This window comes from Taeniopygia guttata, chromosome 1A (genome assembly GCF_048771995.1).
Source record: "Taeniopygia guttata chromosome 1A, bTaeGut7.mat, whole genome shotgun sequence".
NCBI classification, from domain to species: domain Eukaryota; kingdom Metazoa; phylum Chordata; class Aves; order Passeriformes; family Estrildidae; genus Taeniopygia; species Taeniopygia guttata.
This window is the reverse complement of record NC_133025.1, coordinates 55,750,847-55,766,275: the sequence shown is the minus strand read 5'-3', so window position 1 is coordinate 55,766,275 and position 15,429 is coordinate 55,750,847. Positions and strand designations below refer to the sequence as shown.

At 39.9% G+C, this 15,429-nt stretch overlaps 1 protein-coding gene across 4 annotated transcripts in view; it reads right to left on the bottom strand.

Moving 5' to 3' along the window:
- Positions 1-15,429, bottom strand: part of FGD4 (FYVE, RhoGEF and PH domain containing 4) — a 102,742-nt gene that overhangs the window by 50,703 nt on the left and 36,610 nt on the right. The window contains exon 1 of one of the 4 annotated variants that reach the window (XM_030263284.4): positions 4,493-4,786. The exons of 2 other annotated variants lie outside the window; for them this stretch is intronic. In XM_030263284.4, coding sequence (XP_030119144.2) covers positions 4,493-4,508 — 16 coding nt within the window. In that variant the 5' untranslated portion in view covers positions 4,509-4,786. Of the gene's footprint in view, positions 1-1,584; positions 1,736-4,492; positions 4,787-15,429 lie in introns of those variants that run through there. One more of the 4 variants, XM_030263286.4, reaches the window with a different exon arrangement.

Genomic DNA, 15,429 nt, shown 5'->3' with positions numbered 1-15,429 from the left:
TAAAGCAGCCAGTTACATGCATTCATGCACCTTAGATGCACTGGAGCCTGGGCAAAGATGCAAATTTATTGATAGGGAAAGGAAGACAAGATTCCCTTTCAAGAAGCAAGTAGCCACTAGGTAATACTGACTTTATTGAATCATATCTCAGCGTGGTTGGAGAAAACATTAGGGACAGAAAGGAGAAAAAACAAATAAAAATAAACATTATCTAAAAACGGATGGCTTGAAATATGCTCTAATTATAGAGCAGGCAGCAGGGTATTAACTGCACAATAGCATTACAACGGGCTACCAGGCACTGCTTCCTGTTATGTGAAAGGTTACAAGTAAATGTAAACTCATGAACTCTATGATAAAGAGGAAGGTGGGGATGGAGAGAAGACCCAGCGGTGCAGCTGTGCGGCACCACGGCTGCTCCATGGCCTCCGCCTCCCTCCCCGAGCCTGAGCCCGGCTCTCTCAGCTCCCCAGGAGCTTCAGCCGCCCTGCCAAGTCATTAACAACCAGCAGCTTCCAAACAAGCAGCTCCCTGGGAATGCTCACTGCACCAAACCAGAAATATAAAGAACCCAAAGCTGGACCCTTCACAAGAATTCAAGTGCTTCCTGCTTTTGACCTGGTTGAGGAAAAAAAAGTGAAGAATAGCCACAAAAAGCCTCGTTTAAGTGCATTTAGAGCCTTCCTGTGTAATCATTCAGGAAGAACCTTCCTTGTCCAGTCCCTTGAAAGCCTACCACAATTATGCCAGCTTTTACATCGCTCCTTTCCGTAAGGAACAAGAAACCAATCACCATTTCACATTAACCAACTGGCTCATAATCATCCTTACGTAAGGAAGCCAAATACAAGTTGCCTGGAATCCAAATGGGGGAAAAAATCCCTTAGCCCTTAATTGCCAGAGATGACCACTCTTTTTATTGTCCACAGAATTCACACCAGGTTAACAGACCTGCACATGAATGCATTTGCCTCTTGAACATTATGCAGATTGAAACAGCTTTATACTTCATGCCCTGAACAGGCTGAGAGATTAAAAATCAAAAGTATTCTATTGTTGAGTTCTCTCTCCTGTCTTTTCTAGACCTCCATTTAAAACTTAAATGTTAAAAAAAATAAGAAAAACAGCAACTGTATGATGAATTTTGAATGTCATTTCTTAAAACTTATAAAAAGCTGGAGAATTCAAATATCTGGTTTCTATGCAAACTTGAAAATTTATCATACTGCTCCAAAAAGCTTATTATTCCTATGAATATTTATCTTTGAGCGTGCAAATGGATAGAAAATGTTATTTTAAAAAAATTAGTACCGTAATGTAAAAAAATACATTAAGTATAACTAGATTTCAAGAAGAGAATTAATGGCTGAAGTTTTGTCCAAAACACCTCAAGGATACGCAATCTTTCACTTTGCAAATGTTTCAAAACGCAAATGTTTGAAGGCCCCAGGACAGACCAAAAAAAGGCTGTTCCCACTTTGCAGCTAGCCCAGAGTGAGACAGTCCCCACCAAGATGAGAAGTCCAGAAGTCCCATCCTTCCCATCCCTCCACATCCCTGTAATTCCCACTGCTCACTGCTTACCTGCCCCAGGGTTTTTCTCCAGGTCAGTGTGACTCCACACAGCTCCCGGGAGAGTGGACACGGCTTTTACCACCAGAGTTTTGTACAGGGGGATCAAGCTCAGCTGGCTCTGGGTGAGCCCAAGAGCTCCAGGAAGGGACCTGTCAGCCTCCTGGCAGAACTGCCCACTGGATCCCTTGAGCTGCTGCAAAACTGCAGCCCAACAGAATGTTGCTGACTCCTATGTAATATTTAGTGCTCTCCTCAGAGCCTCAGCTCTTGGCATCAGAAAAAAGAGTATTGTAATAGTCACTAAAAAAAGTGGATGGATTGCATGATGGGGAATAAAGTTTTCCAAAACAGAGAGCAAATAAACTCTACGAAATTGCTTGTAAAAATAACATTTGTTTAAGGTTAAGCATTTAATTTCTTTTCTAATACAAGGTTTGGCAATACTCCAAGCCCTCTCTACCTCACACAACGTAAACCAGCTGTTGCCTTTCCTTCTTTTTGTTTTCTTTTTTATAGTGACTGGTCATGACTGCAGGGTTTTTTTCACAGGCAAGCAAGAGTAATCATAATGCATTAAATATCTTATGGCAATGTAAAGGAAATATTGTGTTTCCTAACTACCTGTCCTTCTCAACATCAAGCATTGCCTATCAAACTGTAAGGAATACACAGGCACTAAAGTTCCAAACTCTTAACACTAAAGAAATTTAATCCTTTGTTTTATAATAATTATAAACCCAGGGCAGAAGGAGAGAGATAGAGAAGAATTACATAAATATTTTGAATTTTTAGTAAAGACTCAACAAATACACTGGGTTTACAAGCATTGGTGTAAACTGACAGAGATTCTGTTTATAGAGCATGTAAAGGACTAACGTAAGACCCAAAGAAAAGCATAATGATGGCACTAATGAAAAGAACTGACTCCAGCATCAACTCCCCATTGACTCCTGAGTCATGGCATCAATGACCCTTTGAAAAGGTATTGTTGAAATCTGTTTTTTCCCTTATAGTGAATGCTACTACTAAAAGAATATAAATCTATAAAGTTCGAGTCTTCATAAACATCAACGCTCCAGGGAAGGTACATTGGACATATTTGTTGTGGCCTTTAGTGCTTGCAAAAACTGCTTTGCCCAGGTACCTGCAGACACTCAACTGCCCACACTGCCCATGGTGATAACAATGAATGAACCACTATGTGAATTTATACTTTCCGTAGGTCCTTTTGCCTTCGCAGCCCCAGCAGTCAGCACTGGAAGGATTTCTTCATGTTTCAATGCTTCACCAAGAGACTCGCTGCTTCTCTGACACTGTTTAGGGGAATCCATTTTATTTAAAATGCACACAGACTGGAATTATTTGTTTTCTCTGTGCACTGTCTATATCCATGGGTCTCCTACACCTCATAGTATAATTTATGTCACCTTAAAGCATGTGCAAATGTATTTGTGCATCACATAGTTAATCTCAAAAAAAAAAACCCCAAATATCACAGCTTCACCACTCTATTTGACCTTCATACTGCCACTGTGACATGTAAGAATTCTGTAGGCCTAGGCTTCTGCAGACTGAAAGTAAGCCAAAGGGAAAGAGGAAATAGTGGTTATAACACCACATTATACTTCCTGAAAGATCCGTAAGGGCTCCCGTCACATTTACAGGAAAAGGATACACATTCGGAAACAGCTCTTAAGAGACAGATCAGAGAATGATCAGAGAAAGAAAGTTTCCTACATCCACATGTAAATTCTTCTCAGGATACAACAAAATGGTATTTAAGGAGTGGGAGGAAAGGTGTGATTCCCATCCTTTTCGTTGATTATTAAATGCTAGAGGGAAAAGGGCAGTTTTCAGCTTGGTCATAAAGCAGATAAGGAGCCAATAGAATTTTTTTTAAACAAGTATTCTTTATACCCTCCCTAAAAAATCAGATGCCCACAAGTACTGAAATCAGGAGAACTGGGTATTTGCATACATCTACTCCAAGCTTCTGTAGCAAATATCAAACTCACTCTGCCAATAACTTCCTTCCCTCTCTTTAGCCTCAGAGGGCTTTCCAGAGAGGGAGACTTGCATGCTAAACCCAAACCCTCCACAGATCAGCTTCACCCATCTCTCTGTGAAAAACCTAACTCAGAATATTTGCTATTTTATATTAAGTGTTAGGGTTTGCTATGCCTTTTGACTGAACTTATCGCAAGCTCAATTTTTCTCAGAACTGAAAAATGCACTCAGAAGTAAAGCAGTATCTTCAATAGTATTCTTTAAAACTCGTTTACAAGCATACAATGGAAAAGTCCAAGCCTTTCACTGGATGGTGCAATAAAAGGTTGATTTTTTTTTTTTTTATTCTGGAAGCCAATTCTGTACCTTAAGTGTAGCATAAGCATCAGTTAAATGGATTATTGCAATATTATACGTGAAAAGTCGGGTATAAGTCACAAGTGTACACCTACTTCCTAAAACAATGATATAAATCTTATGCAGGATATAAATCTTAGAGGCAATGCTTTCTCACATATATGTCCTATAGAAGCCCTACAGCTATGAACAGAGCTCAGTGAATCTGGGAAACGAGCCAGGAACTGAAACCACTCAAAAACATCAGAAAACTGATTGCTTTTAAGAAAGTCCTGAGCTGGTGAAAGCAGCAGCAAAACAAGCCAAAATTATCGGGGTTGTTGGTGTGGCAGATGTATCAGGCAGTCAGTTCAGGCGACTTCAAGCTCATTTATTGCAAATAGGAGAAAGAAGCCACCAGAGCATTCCAGCTGTATTGCATCACAAGGCAGCTGATGTTCACCGGTTTATTTGCCTCAGACTAGAAACTTTAACTCTTGGTGTCTCTGGACACAAACACACCCCAAGTCTTGCAAAGATTAAAGTTTGCCAGAAGCATCTCAATCGGCCTTACCTGGTTCAGAAGACATTGCTTGCAAATGTAATCCAGTACCACTGCACGAGGAACTGATTTTGCAATGGTAATAACACTACGAGAGGCTCACATTTATCCCATTTACAAGCCCTACAAGTTGCCAGAAGGAACTTGTCCCCAGCTGCTGGGTTTGTGCTCCCAGTTCACATGCTGGGTCCCACTCACACGATGCTCCTCCTCTCAGAGGGCAAGCCTGCGCTGAGAGGAGAGGCGGCAGCAACGCAAACCAGTCTGCTTAGAGAAAACACTGAAGTCTGTTCACCAGGAAAGAGGAAAAACAAAGAAATCAGCTTATGTAACGTGCAAACTGCTGCAGAAAGAAGGAGGAGGAGGAGAAGGAGGGACTACTGTAAGTTATTTCGTCTAATACCTCAGCCACTATGAAAGTTTTGTCACTATTCACTGTGTTGCTGTTTGAAATTAAAGCAGCATCAAGGTTAAGGACGAGTTAGTACATTTTTCTGTTTGGTGTTTTGTTCTCTCTTTATATTGCACAGTGCTCATTTCAACTCATCTTCTGCATTTCCTAATCTCTCTTTAAATTTATGCCTAGAATTTAGTATATAGGACACACAGGATACCACTGACCAAAAGAATCTACATTAAAGAATTGTTATGAAAACATTTGTTTATTTTGCATTGATTAAAATTGATTAGAATAATTAAAAATCAATTTTTAAATTACCTAAACTACATATCATGCTCCAGGGCACAATACAAAGATATTAGAGTGAATTATTAACCGAGGAAATACACAGTTTCAAAAAGCAAAAGGATTAACTGGAAAGGGAAATTACGCCGAGTAACTTTCTTTCATTGTTCAGAGCTCCCACACCATGTGATCTCCAGCTGGCACACATTCATCTCAGCAGGAGAAAAAACCTGGGATTTAAATCCTGTCAATTCTGATAATATGAATCCGAATATAGCAGCCAGCTGAGGTAATTTTCAACCTCTGCACTGGTCCAAACCGCAGCTCCCTGCAGCCCCTTCCATCTCCAGCTGCTCACAGTCCCCATGCTCACACCACTGCAGAGCTGCTTGGAGGGGTGAGCACCAAGGGTTAAGGGGAACACACTTGCAAAACAATCCATGAGAATCTGTTTGTCACTGAGGGGACAGCCCTCTGGGCAGCTAATTGTTTCCTTTCTACTACAGATGTTGTACGACAGAGGGGTATTACCAAAACCAGCGAGAAAACAACTTTCTTCCAGTTATTTCAACATTTTGGTGCCTTATTCATCTTGAGATGAGCAGATGCAAGCCCCACACATATGGATTTGAAACCTAAATGGAACACATTTTTAGCACCTTGGCCAAGATTTACCAGTTTTCTCTCTGTTTTGAGTATTTAAACTGCTGAGCTAGGAAGTTGCATTTCCTCATCCCTGATCCTACTAGCAAGTAATCCCAGGCTCCTTAAAGACACATACATATTTTATTCACCTGGGTCATCAGTGTACCATTAAAATTAGCATTAGCTGAGTTTCATAATCTGACTAAGAAAACTCCAATGGATAAGTTATATTTGTATTTTTAAAGTTCACCTCCAGGAGTTCAAAGCTTGCCCCTGTTGCTTGGGCTTGCACATGAAGTGCCTTTATAACAGAACACCTTATTGCTCCACGAAAGCCTTGGCTTAGAAGATAAATCTTCTGCTCAGTTTCCCACATTTGGAACAAATCACTTTCCCCAGGAGTCTGGGTTGTCCATCTGCTGGTGAGTGAGGGCTTTGCCAGCCTTTCTTCAGCCAGGTCTACTCCTCCCAACCCTGGAAAATCACTGATAATGCCTGTCATACAAGTACATGCCAGATTTTAAATTCAGATTGGGTCAGCAATATAAGTTTCAATATTGACACAAACAATGTAGTAGGTTAGAAAACTATAAGACAAATGGCTGCAAAAGAAGCAATTCTTTTAGATAAACAGCCACATAAATTGTTACTGACCGCTGCAAGCAGAGAAGAGAAGGGGTCACACAAGGAAAAGCAGGAGCCAGACAAGGAGAGTCACTGCAGCTCTGCTAGCACTGGGAAAGAAGAAATTTTGCAAACATGGAGGAAAGTGGGGATCCTATTTCACTTCCAGAAGTAGCAACATTTGAACAGGTATAAAGAAGTCACCGCTGCCCATTTTTGAAATATGTATTTAACGCCTCCATTTTTTAAAAAAAGTAATATATTAATTGTTCCATATCTATTTGATTAGCTAGCAGATAAGGGGATTTGGAAGAGATTAAACTGCTAGAAGGGGAGTATCTCATTAACCTATTACCTTCATTAACCTATTACCTTGGTTTCACAAGTGTTCTATGCCCAACTTTGCTTTCTCTAAAAGCAGAAACATGTGAATTGCACAATGCAAGTAGTATTAGCTGCACACTCATCAACAAAAGGTGCAGCTGTGTCTTCCCTGTCACCACAATATGCCAATGAACTTTAAGGAAAAGTTAATTTAAAAATAAAGTTTTTATTAATTTTCTCTAAAAGGCAGGTAAAGAGGGACAGAGAACAACTAGTTAAATAAAACAAACATTCTCCTTAATGTGTCATAAAAGTCATACTACTAAGATAAGAAGTTGCCATCATTTAGTATATCCAGAATAACTACACAGACTAATCACAGCATACCTTTAGTCCTTGCACAGCAGACTAGTTCTATGAAACTATGTTACCCCAAATCAAAATTATTGGCTCATATGACTTCCTCAGTCCAATAATTGAAAGTTTTCACAAACATCTCACAATAAATATAGGGCACTTACTTTTTTTCCACCTCCAAGCACTTGGAACACAACTAAAGGAATACCAGCTAAACTGTGTACATAACTCCTTTGAATATTCTTAATGTGATGATGTTGAGAAGGAAATCACATGAGTACTGTTAAGAAACCTGGAAAGCTGAACTAAGTACTAAAGAGCTACATGAGCAGTGTGTCACTGTGACACACAACCCCGAAAACCAAATTGCTCATGTGACAGTGAATCACAGTCCAGCACTCAGTGTGGCTGTCTCCTGCTCCTCTGCTCCTTCCTGCAGACTCACTTCAGGCACAAATTGTTTGAAAAGGTTTGCTGCAGACCACGCATCAGAACGTGGTGCACAGTCTGTGTAAGCCAGCGATGGAGAGAGATTTTTGTCCCAGCCACAGAATCAGTAACCCACCTGCACCCTGACACAGAATTCAGAAGGAGAACTTCTGAATTTCAATATGGAAACACCTCCCAACTTTCTTTTTCCATGTGAGAGATCTACAGACATCTCAGTGAGTCCAAGAGAGGAAGGCCCCTTTCACAGGGTTCCCATAAAGCAGTTCTGGTTAACTCACACTGATCTCTCTCTTCTCCATTACACCCCAGTACTTGAAAATCACAGGATTTGGGGCATGGGCAAAAATGAAAGCATACTTTGTCCTCATTCCCAAAGAGTTCCTGAGGTGCTGTTTAAAGCCCCATAACGAGCTGGGCATTTTCTGCAGAAGGGTTTGACTTGGCTCCCAGCTATTCTTAGGGAAATGGGATCGGCTACAGGACACCACACAGCCGTGTCCCAAAGTGACCCTCACTTATGTCAGACCTTCCACATACTGTCCTTTTTATGACTCATGGCATAGGCTAAAACCAGTAACAAGTGATTTTGTGCAGAAGCCTGGATGGCTTAAAGAAGTACATAAAAAAAACCCCAAAGCACACAACTAATCTAAAACTGCTGTCTTGTTGAAGTGCACCCTTCAAGTAGCATGTAGGGAAAGAAGAAACAGCCATATCACAACTCAAGATTTTTAGGCATATAATGAATCAAAGGATGGGGGAAAATTTTATATTAAGGAAGTGAGCTACAGAGATTAGTGATCCCCAGGAAAACGAAGAGGTAAAGTCCACACAAGTGGGCTAGGCAAGGAGGATGTTTAGGAAGGGGTATTCAGGACTACTGCAACAAAGAAGAGCAATAGCTTTAAAAAGATGGGCAGCTAACCCTCAACAAGGTGAGAAACACTAAGGGACACTGGATCTGCAGCCCAACAGAAACACATTTGTTCAAAGGACACTTTCCCCTCCAAATTCTGAAAATCAGGAATGTCTATCACTCTCCTCCCTAGCTCTCCTGGTTCACATGCAAGGAGATCGTGACTTCATCACATTGCAGGAAAAGCAGTCTCAACACAGAAGTGATGAACAATTACCATGCCATAATTAGAAAGTAGATAGCAGTATCTTTCCATCTTTTTTTCTTTCCTTTCAGCTCAGTTGTATTATGTGTCCCAAAGGGAAAGCCTGTGGTTGTGCTCAAAGGACACACAACAGAAATTCTTAGAGGAAAAAAACTTTTGTCTTATGCTTGCACAGCATTTGTCACTGTAGCATCTTGTTGTCTGCAACTTAGTGGAGTTAAGACTAATGCAATCAACTACAAAACTCTCCAAACAAATAATTAAATGGCTGCAATTCAATGAAATCAGTAGTATCAAAGATCATTGAGTGCCTTCTATTCTAATTATTAGAGTTTACAAAAGGACCTATGGTAACTCCATGTTTTACACTAACCATATAAAGCTGGATTGCTATAGCTTAAACAACCTACTATACTTGAAAAAATAACCCTGAAATCCAAGAATCTGTGGCTTATTTGTCAACTAGTCTTCTTTAGTAAAGAAAGATCAGCAATTGTTAAAGGATTTCTGATTTTAGACATGAAAAGTGGTCAAAGGCTATTGTCTCCATCAATTGGGTGTGATTTGCCAATTCTTCTGCTAGAAAAAAAAAATAGTTTAACAGTTTTTATTTCTAAAACCTCCTTTCTAAATACGCAAATAATAAATATATATCCTGCAAAATAGTGTTATGATTAAGGTAAGCAAACTCATTTTCCAGGTAATGTAGCTTTCGGTCCCACACAAAGCACACATGCATCCCACAAGAAAAGGCCATGACCCAATCCAGGAAGACCACCACAGAACTTAAGAACTGTCCTTAGATTCAGCAGTACAGTAAAAGGCTGAATTCTTAACTTTAAAGTTACCCCTTCCACATTAAAAATACAAACAACAGACTCACAAAATAAGCAGATCAGATTGCAGGGACCATGGTTTCACTTCCATATAAAAATCAAATCAGGGCAGTGCTAGATACTAAAAATAAAGTACACATTACTCTTGGTTTGAGTTAATAAAACCTACATGGAGGGTTCACAACAAACAGCAGAGTGGAATGCATCAATACACTTCTGGGCTAGATAAGACTACATAAAATATGACCAGGGGGAAAATGATTGAAAAAACAGTCAAGTATTCTTTATCTTACAAGAAGCAGTAGGAAATGTTTGGGTAATCCACTGCAGAAGGCATTAAACACACAAACCCCATGCCTTACAGCATCAGTTTATGGATCACCCATATCATAATAACTGTATTTTACAGTTGCAGAAAGCCATATTCACCATGAATTTGTTTAGTCTTTCCCTGAATCCCATTTACATTTCTTAAACAGAATGTGTGACAGTACAGGCATTTTTAACCTGTTCCACCTTAGCTCTGACTCCATGCTTTCTGAGGAGGAGAAACTTGAAAGCACAAGACATTCTCCCTTTCAACTTCCTCCATCCTTCCAGCCACACTACAAAAAGTACCACATGAGCTTTCTCCAGAACCTGTCAGTTCCTAAAAATCACAGAAGCATAGAATGATTTGGATGGAGACCATTCAGTCCCACCCTCCTGAATGGGCAAGGACCACCAGATCAGTTTCAGGACAAAAAAAAAAGTGTAACTATCTGTTCACAGTTCCTTCCTTCAGCCTCAAATATATCTACAGCTGCAGTCTCCTTACTTTGTCCTGTTAGGGCAAATATAATCTAGTATTTACAGGTCAGTCAGCAAATCAGACCCTTCTTTGCAGGGTTTTTTCTGCCCTGCCATTAATACATAGAGCTGATTTTTTTTTTCCCCAGTCCATCCAGCCTTGTGTGCCTCAACTGTCCAAAGAAAAGTGATTACAAGGAATTCAACAAACCAGTTTGATTCAAAAAGGGAAGGTAAAAATACAGACAGCAGTGACCAATAAGAGAATGTAGAAGTGTATTTCAGCTTTTGGAGCGGTAAGGGTCAAAGATCAGAGAGAGCTGTGACTGGTTTTATATAGTGAAGTTGTGCTGATAGTTAAATATAGCCTTTGAGACCACATCCGCACTAATGAAACTGTAATTTCCTTTAAATTATTGTCATCCACACACCAGACCTCCTCAGCCAGACGGCAGTGACTTTTCGTTTATTTCAACACAAAACCAATCAATAAGCTTCCCCCCCCACCCCCCCCACAGTTCCTTTACTGCTATCTCTGAACTCTAAAAACCCAGATCAGAGAAGATGCTAGCTATAAAACAGACACAGCCAGGTTTCATTGTTGTCTTTCTTATGGAATGAAACTCTAAAACTCCACCCTATTTTGTGATAAACAGGATTAAAGCAGTGCAAAGGAAATCTTAATCCATGAAAACATGATGAACAGACTAGAGTATCACAGAGCCCTAAGCAGATCACATTGGATTGAGAGGCTTTTCCCTCTCATCATGACTCTATCCTGGGCATTGTTTTGCACTGAAAATGTTCAATATCAGATTGAGGGAATATCACACTTCTGCTAACACAAGCTGAGGACACTCAATGGAAGACACATACACAAAAAAACCCACCTCAGCTGCTAACTGAAGTTTTGGTCCTGTGTTAAGCAGCAACTAAAAATGCATTCTACAGTTTTCAGAATTTTTCAACAGTAGGAAAATTTTGGAATATTTGGAGTTTTTCAGGCAAACCAGAGAAACACCAGGAATAAGACCAGTAAAATCAATGACAAACCTGGAAAATTTAATTTAGAAAGACTGTATTTTAAAATAAATCAAATCAGCTTTATAAACATGTACACACACAAATGTTTCGTCTCGTATGACCTAACCAGGTCCAGCTTGCAGAGCAAGTAGGCAAAATTTGTGGGCAAGGCTCTTCAGTGTTCCAGACCAAGATTTTAAAATGAGCATTCTCCCAAAATAACAGGATGCTAGCAGACAACAGAGGAGTGCAGCAGTGCTGACTTCACTGGGGGCAAACAGTGCTCACACTGCTAACTGTGAGAATTGCATCGTATTAGGTTTTTACTGTTGTGTTTCAGTTCTCAGGCAAAGCTCTAATTCCATCACTGAGCCTTTGAATTTATTTTGACTTATAGCAGCTATCTTCAAGAGTGTTTGTAGCAGCTTCCACAGTTGAAACTGACTTACAGAAATCTTGACAAGCCAAAGGACTAAAACACTTGCCAGTTACATTCTAGTGGGTGGCCAAGTCGTAACAGCAACATAAGGCTGCAAGCAATGGCGTGAACAAGAGCTACTGAAGAGAACAGACATCAAAATTAGTCTTGGAAACTGCTGTGACACATAGAGCTGCCAGAGAACTATTTCAGCTGTAGAGAAAAGTGGCACAGGATCTTTAAAGAAAGGCAACAGGTAATCTTACATAACCTGTGAAGCCTTTAGCTGTTTTAGAGAGCTGAACAATACTCAACCACACTGAACAAGTAAAATGAGCATAAATTATTTATTCTCTGTCTCAATCTCAATGTAACTGCTACAAGCGTGGTATGGGAAGCCATAAAAGTATTTTGAATCACAAAAAGCCATGTCATGCTTACACGCATCTTCCTGAGCATCAGTGACCTCCTTAAGAAAGGGAAGAGAATAAAAAAATAAAATAATTATTAGCTTTAGTAGAAAATAGGACAGCAGTGTAGGAGAACACAAAAGATGCCAATACTGAGAAAGAGATAAGATGAAGAAAAATTCCAGGTAAGAAGTTCAGGTACTGCCCTGCAGGAATGACTCATTAAAGAATCAAGTTGTTCTTTGAAGTATTATTACAATCTTTTGAGTTAATTTTCCCTCTACTACTCAAACAGCAGCTGTGTTCAACACCTCTCCAGGAAATACACCACACCACCCATGGCACTACTTCATGACTTCAAAACAAAACCCTTGGCTGTAGAAAAGTCTGCAATTCAGGTCTTCTGCAGTCTCAATCCTCAGTTCATGAGCCTTTGCCAAAAAGGTTTGCCTAAATCTTTGTTTCAATCTTAGCTAAAAAATTTTAAAATTATACTCAGAACTATAAACCACACCAACACCTAACTGAGGAGGTAAACATGGATTTTGTTTTGGTTTTTTGGTAAGTGTTACTACAAGTAAAAGTGGAACAGACAAGTTACAACACTGTTGAATATCAGGTTTAGCTGCACCTACACCCTTTTCATGAAGGTAAAGTGCATCTGTGGTAGTGAGAAAACCACAACAAACAAGTACAATCTGAAGAAGGCAGAAGCCAGAAAAATATCTACAGACAGGCAAGAAGAACTACACAAAGACTTGCCATGAAGGTTCCTCCAAAGATCAGCAGCTGGAAAGCATTTCTACTTGAAAAAGCACTTCTGCTAGCCATCTGTCAGGACTAGAAGGCTATTCTCCCTCAATTCAAAATCTGGCTGCCTGGTTTACCATTCATCGGAAGCACTGAAGACTGGCTTGAGCCCAGAAAGCATCATCCTGATAGCAGAATTCATGTCTCAAAGTGCCTGCTCGAGTTTTCTGCTGACAGGGATCTCATGACACAATGACTTCAATCTTTCTTGTTCAGTTTCTGAAGCATAGTGTAACACTGACTTTTCATCATTTAGGAGAGTTTAAAGTTCTCTTTAAAGTTTGCTTCCCATAGCCATAAGAGTCTGTGATTTGCAGTATGCCAGAAGAAAACCTGCTGATCATCTAAATGGCAGGTAAGTTATAAGGCTACCTGTGACTGAGGGTGGCAGTGGGGAAATTCCACACTAAAACCCCTCAGTGATCAAATGGCTCCTTCCAGTCCTGAGCTCCACATTCCCAAATGCACTCAAGGAGTTATTTTGCTGAGATATTCATCAAAAAGTAAACAATTCCCATGGTTCTTATAAGTCCAAGTAGTATTTTTATACTTAAAATGAACAGCTAATTATGTAATAAGAGCAACTGGATGAACTGGGGAAAAAAAAAATCCCCTTCAAGATGTTCTGTTGCTGGCATGCACTCATTTCTTCCCATCTTGTTCTTCTTCCAACTTTGAATAACAATTACTTGGGAGGAATATTTTCTGAAACTATTTGCAGAACACCTGAGTCTTCTGGTTCTTCAATTAGACGCCTTAACAAGGTAGAACCACAAGGAAGGACAGAAGCACTTTGTACAAAATGCAAGCCCCTCTAGAAAAGACTAAAAAAACCTACCACAATTCACAAAAATAATTCATCTGTCAGTCTCTCCCATTTATTTACTCACCATCTCACTGCAGAGGTTTAGGTTAGTGAACAGCTTTAGAACAAATTCAATCAACTGGATGTTTTCTAAAATCTGGTACAGTGCTTTACAGCATCGTGGGAAAAAGAAGTGTTAATGCCTGAATTTTGACCCCACCCACAGAAAGCATAAAAAGGCACCAGCAATTTTAAGTGACTAAGGCCCAGCAAACAGACCAACAGCAGCAGTGCCTGTGTCAGCAGGTTTGTCCTCCCACATCCAGAGGCTGCAGAACTCCATTATTCCATGGGACTTGCAAAGAGAACAGTTTGTAAACAGGCACCAGGGCTTTCCAAAACAGCTGGCCCTTCAGAGGGAGCTGCAGGCTTTAACCTTGAATCAGCCATGCTGCTGTAAGGAGACAGTCAGGAGCCTGAGCTTTTTTTGGTTTTGTTTTAATGTTCATGATACACGAGTAAATGGCAAAAACAAAGTGTATTGAAAATGAAGCATGTTTAAAACCTCCACCAAGCAGCAACCCGAACACAATGTATAAATAAACCCAAGTCATGACAAGCAGCATTCCACAGTCATGTGTCAAGTGAAAAGCAGAAAGACTTGTCTGTTTGAAGAAAACAATTGTGATTGTTTCCTATATATTAACTCAGGATTTTACCATTTAATGACAAGTTTCCTGAAAGCTTAGTGAGCACAGACACTATAAACGAGATTATTATGAGCTCATTATATACTAGGTTCCATTTCTAGGCACTATTTAGTTGAGTGCTCATTCAAAATGCCCTTTTATTGTGAGATGATGTACCTAAGTTTAGCTTACCCACTTAAAATTACCCAAACCAAATCACTACTCAGTATGACCCATCATCTCTGCTGGCCCCCAAAGCCTGCATTTTAGACTAAATCTCCTTCAAGAGATCATGTAGCAGATTACATTGACAATCATTTATTTGCATTAAGCATAAACATCAGAGCCACTTGTAATAATCTACCTACAACTAAAACCAAAAAAAAAGGTCTTTAAAAAAAATCATTAGTTTCCACCAGACATTTACCAGTTCCTCTCTTACATGGAAATGGGATGTCTACTATGAAAGGCCAGATGCTCAAATGGATTAAACAGTGTCTAGCCTTTAAATCCTTCATCCACAAATCAACACTGACCTAGTGACCTAAAGTAAAACTTAATAATAAAAAAGGCATCCAACAGACACATATAGACTAATCAAGACAAAAATTTAAAACAAAATTGTTTGCCTAAGAGTGTTTGGACACTTACATGATGCTCATGAGAATATAAGCGCTGGAGAATGCAGAATGTGCAGTCCCCTATTTATCCTTGACACAGGTTTAGCAGAGGCAGTGGGAAAACAGGCTCCTCAGCACAGTCCCAGTTAGCAATCAGGAGAAATCACCTCCGGAAAGGGTACACAAGGCATTACCTTCCTGCCCTTAGGATAGTTGCTGTCTCTGAAGATTTGCCAGCGAGACAGTAATTCACACGCAGTGACAGTGAATCCTGTGGGCAGCAGCTGCCTTCCTCGAAACAGAGCAGGGAAGAGAAACACAACCCACAGCAGCATAACCTTGG